We start from the raw sequence: 9,743 nt of genomic DNA, 5'->3' as shown, positions 1-9,743 counted from the left end.
ACTCCCACTACAAACACAGACTCAACAACAACTGCAAGCCAAGCTATAAGTACAGCCCCCACTACAACCACAAGCCCAACTACAACTGAGGCCCTGACAACAACAGCAGCCCTAACTACAACTGCAGCTCCAACTACGACTGCAGCGGAAACTATAACAGCAGCCCAAACGACAACCACAGCCCTATCTACATCTGCAGCCCCCACTACAACTGCAGCCCAGACTATAACTGCAGTACCAACAACTATAGCCTCAACTCAAACTGCCGACACGACTACAACAAAAGCCCCAACAACTGCAGCCCCAATGACAACAGCAGCCCCAACTACAACTACAGCCTCAACTACAACTGAAGCTCAAACTACAATGAAAACCCCACCCACAACTGCAGCCCCAACTACAACTGCAATCCCAACTACAAGTATGGCTCTCACCACAAACACAGCCTCAATTTCAACTGAAGCTCTGACATCAACCACAGCCCCTACTAGAACCACAGCCCCAACTACAACTGCAGTCCCAACAACAACACCAGCCCCAACTACAACAATGGTCCCCACTACAACTACAGCCCCCACAACAACAACAACTCCCACTACAAACACAGACTCAACAACAACTGCAAGCCAAGCTATAAGTACAGCCCCCACTACAACCACAAGCCCAACTACAACTGAGGCCCTGACAACAACAGCAGCCCTAACTACAACTGCAGCTCCAACTACGACTGCAGCGGAAACTATAACAGCAGCCCAAACGACAAACACAGCCATATCTACTTCTGCAGCCCCCACTACAACTGCAGCCCAGACTATAACTGCAGTACCAACAACTATAGCCTCAACTCAAACTGCCGACACGACTACAACAAAAGCCCCAACAACTGCAGCCCCAACGACAACAGCAGCCCCAACGACAACTACAGCCTCAACTACAACTGAAGCCCAAACTACAATGAAAACCCCATCCACAACAGCAGGCCCAACTACAACTGCAATCCCAACTACAAGTATGGCTCTCACCACAAACACAGCCTCAATTTCAACTGAAGCTCTGACATCAACCACAGCCCCTACTAGAACCACAGCCCCAACTACAACTGCAGCCCCAACAACAACACCAGCCCCAACTACAACAACGGTCCCCACTACAACTACAGCCCCCACAACAACAACAACTCCCACTACAAACACAGACTCAACTACAACTGAAGCCCAAACTACAATGAAAACCCCATCCACAACTGCAGGCCCAACTACAACTGCAATACCAACTACAAGTATGGCTCTCACCACAAACATAGCCTCAATTTCAACTGAAGCTCTGACATCAACCACAGCCCCTACTAGAACACAGCCCCAACTACAACTGCAGCCCAAAACTAAACACCACTACAACTGAACCACTTCAACTGACCCAACAAACTGCAGCCGTGACAACACTAAAACTCCAACTACAACTGCAGCCAAAACAACGCAACCCAGCAACACACAACCAACTACTGCAGCCTCACTACAACTGCAGCCGTGACTACAACTAAAACTCCAACAACTGCAGCCCAACAACTACAGCCTGACTACAACAAGAGCCCAACTACAACAAACAACACTGCGGCCAACACAACCACAGCCCAACTACAATGCACACCACTACAACTGAAGACTCACACAATGCGCCCAAAACAACCAGCTACTACAACTGCAGCCCAAACACGACCAAGTCCACTCAACACAAGCCCACTACACTGAGCCGACAACAACAGCACAACTACAACTGCAACTCAACTAAATGCAGATCAAACAACAACTGCAGATCCAACAACAATTGCAGTGCCCACTACTACTGCAGCCCCAAATACCACTGAAGCAGCCACTACTACAGCAGCACACACTACTACTGCAGAACATACAATTAATGCAGCCCAAACAACAACTGCAGCACTGACAACAACTGCAGCCCCAACTACAACATCAGCTCCAACAACAACTACAACATCTACTACAACTAAAGCACTGACAACAACCATAGTCCCAACTGCAGCTACAGCACTAACTACAACTACAAGCCCAAAACCTCCAACCCCAGCTACAATTGCAGCACCATCTACAACTGTCTCCCCAACAACAACTGCAGCCCTATCAACAACTCCAGCACCAAAAACAACCGCTCTTCTAACTACAACTACAGCGCCAACTACAACTGCAGTCCCGATGACAACTGAAACTCCAACTACAACTGTAACCCAAACTACAACTGCAGCTGTGTTGACAACTAAAACCCCAACTACAACTGCATTCCTGACTACAACTGCACCTGAGACTACAACTGCAGCCCAGCCTACAACAACTTCCCCAACTACAACCGCAACCCTAGCTATAACCGCAGGCCCATCTACAACTGCAGCTCCTACAACAACCAGAACTCATACTACAATGACAGCTTCAACTACAACTGCAACCCTGACTGCAACAACAGCTCCCACTACAACCACAGCCCTAACTACAACTGCAGCCCCGATTACAAGTGCAACCTCAACTACAACTGCAGCCCAGACTACAACCACAGCTCTCACTAGAAGACCTGCCCCAACTACAACCATAGCTCCATCTACAACTGCAGCTCCTACAACAACCAGAGCTCATACTACAACAACAGCTTCAACTACATCTGCAGCCCTGACTACAACAACAGCTCCGAGTACAAACACAGCCCCAATTACAACTTCATCCCCAACTGCAACCACAGCCCCAAGGACACCAGCAACCCCGATTACAACTGCAACCCCAATTACAACTGTAGATGTGACTACAGCTAAAACACCAACTACAACAGCAACCCAAAGTACAACTGCAGGGCTACTTACAACCGCAGGCCCATCTACAACTGCAGCCCCAAGTACAACCATATTCCCCATTACAACCGCAACCCGAACTACAACTGCAGCTGTGACGACAACTAAAACCCCAACTACAACTGCATTCCTGACTACAACTGCAGCTGCGACTACAACTGCAGCCTCTATTACAAGTGCAACCTCAACTACAACTGCAGCCCAGACTACAACCACAGCTCTCACTACAAAACCTGCCCCAAATTCAACCATAGCTCCATCTACAACTGCAGGTCCTACAACAACCAGAGCTCATACTACAACCTCAGCCTCAACTACAATTGCAGCCCTGACTACAACAACAGCTCCCATATCAAACACAGCCCCAACTACAACCGCAGCCCCCACTTCAACCACAGCCCCAACTACAACTGCAGCCCTAACTGCAGCAACATCTCCAATTACAATTGTAGCCCCGATGACAACTTCAACTCTGAAGACAACCGCAACCAAAACTACAACCATAGCCCTCACTACAAGATCTGCCCCAACGACAACTGCAGCCCCAACTACAACTGCAGCTCCATCTACAACTGCAGCTCCTACAACAACCAGAGCTCATACTACAACCTCAGCCTCAACTACAACTGCAGCCCTGACTACAACAACAGCTCCCATAACAAACACAGCCCCAACTACAACCACACAACCAACTAAAACTGCAGCCCTGAATATAACCGCAACCCCAACTACAACTGTAGCTGTGACTACAAATAAAACCCCAACTACAACAGCTGCCCCAAGTACAACTGCAGCCACAAGTACAACCATAGCCCCATCTACAACTGCAGCTCCTACAACAACCAGAGCTCGTACTACAATCACAGCCTCAACTACAACTGCGGCCCTGACTACATCAACAGCTCCGACTACATCCACAGCCCCCCTTACAACGGCAACCCCAACAACAACTGCAGCTGGGACTACAACTAAACCCTATACTACAAATGCAACCTTAACTACAACCATAGCCCCCACTACAACCGCAACCCCACCTACAAATGCAGCCCTAACTACAACTGCTGCCCCGACTATAACTGCAACTCCAACTACAACCGCAACCCAAACTACAACTGCAGCTGTGACTACAACTAAAATCCAAACTACAACTTCAGCCCTGACTACACCTGAAGCTGTGACTACAACTGCAGCCCAGACTACAACACTTGCCCCAATTACAAGGACAGCCTCTGTTCCAACTACAACTACAGCACCAACAACAAAGGCTGTACCCGCTACAGCTGCAGCCCAGAGTACAACGACTGCTACAGCACCGACGGCAACAACGGCAGTGCCTTCTACAACTAAAGCACCAACAACAACGGCAGCTCTACCTACAACAGCACCAAAAACAACTGCATTGCCAACTACAACTACAACTCCAGCTACAACTACAGACCCAACTACACCTACAACACCAACTACAACTGCAGCACCTACTACAACAGCAGCCCCAACTACAACTGCAGCCCTATCGACAACTGGAGCCCCAACTACAACTACAGCTCCAACTACACCTATAGCATCAGCACCTTTTACAATGGCAGCACCCACTACTACTGCAGCCCCCACTTCAACTTATTCTCCAACTACAACTGCAATTCCAACGACAGCCACAACACGTACTACAACGGCAGAGCCCACTACAACTGCATCTGCAACTACTACTGAGGCCCAAACTACAACTGCAATACCAACTATGGCAGTGACAACTGGATTCCCTACTACAACTGCAGAACCAACTACAACCTCAATCCCCAGTACAACTACAGCCCCAAATACAACCAAGGCTCCCGCTACAACCACAGCCCCCACTGCAACTGCAGCCCAGACTACAGTAACAGCACCAACAACAATTATAGCACCGACAACAACTGCAGCCGTGATGACAACGGAAGCCCCAACTACAACTGCAACCCCAACTACAAAAGCAGCCCAAACTACTACTACAGTCCCGACTATTTCTACAGCCCCGAGTACAACTTATGCCCCAACTACAATCGCAGCATCCACTACAACCACAGCCCCAACTACAACTGTAGCCCTGACTGCAACTGCAGCCCCAACAACAACAGCAGCCCCAACTACAATGACAGCCTCAGCTACGACTGCAGCCCGAAGTACGACTACAGCCGTGACTACAACAGATGCCCCAACAACAGCACCAACAACAGCAGCCCCAACTATAACCACAGTACCCACTACGTCTACAGCCCAAAGTACAACTGCATCCCCAACTACAACCACAGCTCCCACGACAACCACAGCCCAAACTACAAGTGCAACCGCGCCTACAACTAACATCCCAAGTACAATTTCAGCCCTAACTACAACTGCAGCCCTGACTACAGCCACAGCCCCAACTACAACAGCAGCTCCAACTTCTACTGCAATTACGACTACAATTAAAACCCTAACTACAACCAGAGTCCCAACAACATCCTCAGCCCCAACTACAACTGCAGCCCCGACTATAACTGCAGCCCCAACTACCACTGCAGTGACTACAAGTAAAGCCCCAATCACAACAGTAGCCTCAACAACAACAGCAACAACAACTGCAGCCCAGACTACAACTAAAACCCAAACTATAACAGTAGTCCCAACTACAACCGCAACCCCAACTACAAGTTCAGCTGCGACTACAACTGAAACCCCACCTGCAACTGCACCACCAACATCAACATCAGCCCCAACTACAACAGCAGCTCCCAAAACAATATCAGCCCCAACTACAATCGCAGACTCAACAACAACTGCAGTGCCAACTACAACCAGAGCCCCCACAATGAAAACCTCACATATAAGTGCAGCTCCGGCTACAGCCGCCACCCTAACTACAACTGCAGCCCCCACTACAACCACAACCAAAACTACAACTGCATCTCCCACTACAACCACAACGAAAACTAATAGCCTAACTACAACTGCAGCCGTGACTACAACTAAAAACCCAACTACAACAGCAGCCCCAACCACAACCTCAGCCTCAACAACAACTGTAGGCCCGACGACACCCTTCATTTTGTACCTGGTGTTTATTTCCAGGGACGCCTTTCAAGCTGATTTTGCAAATCGTGCTTCCCAAGCTTTTCAGAAGAGAGAAAAATTGATCAGGGATCTGGTGAGTCTGAACTGACAAATCTGAATTATCCCCTGAGGTATAAAGAACATTACATTGCAGTTAGTTTTTTCTTCTTTTTTCCTAATGTTAAAAACAAGTCCATTTTCACTTAATGAAGTTCAGTTCATTCTTACATATGATTAAAATCTGTTTGTCATAGTGTTTTTTGTCAATAACCAACCTCCTGTTTTCAGCTTGAGCCCCTCTTCAAACGTCATTTTCCATCCTTCGTCAAACTGATTGTCTTACAATTCAGGTAATTTCAGATTCTTCCATTCTGTGTCATGCCAATAAACTGTTTGTGCTTGTATGTGTGTGAGTGTGTTTGAGTGTGTTTGGCTTTGAGCAAAATTGCGCGTTTGAATTTGAGGTGTATCTGAGCACACTCATCAGCTAATACCATAACCAGGTGCGAGTCAGGACCATCTGTGATGAACGTGTGTTCTTCTCTAGGAGGGGATCCACAATCACAGAAGCAGAGATGACATTCAATATCACAAGTTCAGATCCACAGCCAACTGAGGAAGAGGTGGCCGGCGTATTGTCTGATGCTGTCGAAAACGTAACTGTCTCAGACCTCAATATTACAGCAAGCTCTATTGAAGTATCTAAAGACTTACCCCAACACACAACAACGGTAGCCCCCAGTACAACTGCAGCGCCAACAACAACTGCAGCCCGGACTACAACCTTAGGCCAGATTACAACTGCAGCCCCAACAACAACTAGAGCACTCTCAACAACCAAAGCCGCAACATCTACTACAAAAACTACAACCGCTGACCTCACTACTCCGTCTCCTCCAACCACAACTTCCCAAATTACCACTGAAGTTCCTGCAACAGCAGCCCCCAAAAGTACTTTGGCTCCAACCACAATGGCTCCCCCAATGACTGCTGTACCTTCAACAACTGCTCCAAAAACTACTTTAACTGCTACCACCGCAGCTGCCCCAACTACAGTTGTACCTCAAACCATGACAGGTGCCCCCCCAACTATTGTAGCTCCAGCCACAGAACCTGTTCTCAAAACTACATCACCCACAACCACAGCATCTGTCCCAATTACAGCTGTACCTTCAACCAGACCAGCTGTCCCCACAACCGCATCAGCACCAGCCACAGAAGTTATTCTCAAAACTACGTCACCCACAACAACAGCAGCTGCCCCAATTACAGCTGTACCTCCAACCATGACAGCTGTCCCCACAACTGCATCAGCACCAGTCACAGAAGTTGTTCTCAAAACTACGTCACCCACAACCACACCAGCTGCACCTACCAGCTCTACAATGCTCACACCAGACAAGTGTCTCAACAACTATCACCACAACCACACACTGCACCAGCTACTACTAAATCTCACATGACAGCTGCCACAACTATCAGTATCATAATCTGCGCCAGAACAACCACTGCACCTCCAGCAACAACATCATCAACAGTACCACCAATGCCACCAGCCACTGCTCCAGCTACCACTGCCTCTACAGATCCACCATCAAGAGAGGAGGGTGTCCTGATCCTGCTATTCAGAATCACTAGAATTTTTACACAGAAACTGTTGGACCACAGCTCCGTTGAGTTCCAGAACCTGGCTCAAAATGTCACCACAGAGGTAACTGGTCATTCCTCACTTCTGTTTGTAGGCTTTTTTTTTTTTTGTTGCTTTTTTCTATTTCCTTAAAGTCAGAGCTTGCATCACTGTCAGAGCTAAAAAATAAAATAAAAATGATTTGATTTGATACCCAGAATTCTTATACTATCAGCCTTAGATTTACAAAACAATGTATCTAAAGGAAACATAAAATACTTTATTCTTCTTTGTTTAAGAACAAAGATTTAAAGACATTCAATGTTGTCTTATGTTTTCACTGCATTTACTTAAGAAAGTTCTTTGCTTAAATATACAAAACAAACATAATTAATAGTTGTATTGTACTAACCTGCATACTTTACATGTTCTTATTTTTCGACAGTTGAATCGTGGATACTGGAGGGCTTTCCCTCTAACCTTCCTGAGATGCATTGTAACAGGTTTCAGGTAAGTGTAGAAGCTCCTTTTATTGGCTACAGCCATTGCCATGGCGATGGAATACTACAGAAGTCACTGCCCCAGGATGAGATATGGCATTTTCTACGAGTCGCTTTGAGACTGTGGTTGCAGAAGGACCATGAGGGCAGCTGCTTTATAGGAAAATGCTTCTTGTCTAGCCTGCCTAACCTTTCTCTTTCCCTTCACCCTCTTCTCCCCCTTTGTATTTCCCTCACCACCACTGACTCCCCCCCCCCCCCCTTTCCTTTTCATGACCTTCCCATGAGCAGGCGTGGACCTCCTCTCTTTTTTCCCATTTTCCGTGCGGATTCCATAGAAGTGGACACAAACGTGATCTTCAGGAACCAGAGCGTGGTTCCAAATGTCACCGTGGCTGAAACAGCCCTTGTGGAGGCCCTCAATAACTCAGTAGTCTTTTTAAACATCATTCCATCCACCATTAATGCAGGTCAGTTCTTCACTCTTCGCTCAAGTTGCATCATATTGTTTATTTATCTTTCTTCTATGCAGTGTCAACTGTGCATAATTAAAATGGTTCTGGTGGATTTTAAATATATATAAATATATAATGTTGAATTATTTATTTATTTATTTATTTATGCCAGTATGCCTTGCATGTCCAATCTCATCTCTGGGCCAATAAAACAAGATTGTTAATAATAAGAACAATAAATAGAAACCATAACAATTACAATAACAACAATAACTGCTCTTAGTAGCTCTTATACCTCATTGGACAAATGTGTTAGACGTGGCACATTACTACTGATACAGTTATTAGTTTCACAAATACATCTGTTTTCTGTATTTATTTATTTATTTGAATAAAGTAAACTCCTGTTGGTATTTATTAATGTGTTTTATTCATGTTTTGGCTTTAAACAGAAATGGGCAATACTGCCACCACTACCCCAACAATGATGACAACAAGCAGTGCCATGGCAACAATCAAACCCCAGAAAGTCATCACTTTTCTGTTTCCTCTTATTCTGGCCATTTACTTTTTGTCAACAGACATGAAGCTGCTTCAATTTTAGCCGGAGAAATACCTGCCTTTATGCTTTTTGAAAATGTAGCAAAATCTGCGAGAAAAAATACACAAGGTTTCATTAATGTTTATTTTTCATTTTATTCTGCTATTTTTCTGTCTCTTCAATTACCTACCTCATTTAAAATGATGGGTGACGAGAGCTGAAAAGTCATTTTTCACTTGTGTGATTATTTATATTCGAATATATCTCTACTGTACAATCTGTCGCTCTATTCTTTATTAAAGATTTAATTTTAAGTGCAAACATAAATGTTTTATTCATACATACAAATTTATCAAATATGACATCATATTCGTTTTTTTGCTGGCCAAAAAAAAAGTGTCTTCATCAGTTACAATTGCCTTTCGTGACTATTACTTTCTAGCCCACAAAATAGTGTACTGTTAATTAACTGAGGGCTTAAGAAATGTATGTTCGAAACTATAGTTTGAAAAGATGTCTATTATATAAATAAATCTCTTAATATATTTGCATGATATTTGCTTCAGACTGTTTTGTCAAGGTAGACGTTATGTATGGATTAACAGTGTTTCCTGAACTCCAGCCAATGGCACTGGTAGGTGACAAATCATCTAATATTCTATAGTATTAACAACAGTCAGTAGTTGAAATGGCAAATCCT

The 9,743-nt window shown here is 45.4% G+C and overlaps 2 protein-coding genes and 1 long non-coding RNA gene across 3 annotated transcripts; all 3 read left to right on the top strand.

Moving 5' to 3' along the window:
* The first annotated feature begins 156 nt into the window (after positions 1–156).
* On the top strand, positions 157–1,401 carry LOC135256041 (uncharacterized). Its single transcript, XM_064337915.1, has one exon. The coding sequence runs from the start codon at positions 307–309 to the stop codon at positions 1,399–1,401; it is 1,095 nt and encodes a 364-aa protein (XP_064193985.1). The 5' UTR covers positions 157–306.
* A 485-nt stretch (positions 1,402–1,886) lies between these two features.
* LOC135256040 (mucin-2-like) lies at positions 1,887–6,029 on the top strand. The gene has a single exon (XM_064337914.1). It carries the CDS (start codon positions 2,211–2,213, stop codon positions 6,027–6,029), a length of 3,819 nt encoding a protein of 1,272 aa, XP_064193984.1. The 5' UTR covers positions 1,887–2,210.
* A 1,392-nt stretch (positions 6,030–7,421) lies between these two features.
* LOC135254638 (uncharacterized) lies at positions 7,422–9,668 on the top strand. Its single transcript, XR_010329937.1, has 4 exons — positions 7,422–7,631; positions 7,993–8,057; positions 8,339–8,517; positions 8,955–9,668. It is a non-coding gene; the product is annotated as an uncharacterized LOC135254638 (long non-coding RNA).
* Positions 9,669–9,743: the final 75 nt, after the last annotated feature.

This window comes from Anguilla rostrata, chromosome 5 (genome assembly GCF_018555375.3).
Source record: "Anguilla rostrata isolate EN2019 chromosome 5, ASM1855537v3, whole genome shotgun sequence".
NCBI classification, from domain to species: domain Eukaryota; kingdom Metazoa; phylum Chordata; class Actinopteri; order Anguilliformes; family Anguillidae; genus Anguilla; species Anguilla rostrata.
This window is presented reverse-complemented; position numbering and strand designations above follow the sequence as displayed.

Bases quoted from the DNA above. Each gene is read 5' to 3' on its own strand.
- LOC135256041 (XM_064337915.1), top strand. From the start codon at position 307: ATGACAACAGCAGCCCCAACTACAACTACAGCCTCAACTACAACTGAA.
- LOC135256040 (XM_064337914.1), top strand. From the start codon at position 2,211: ATGACAACTGAAACTCCAACTACAACTGTAACCCAAACTACAACTGCA.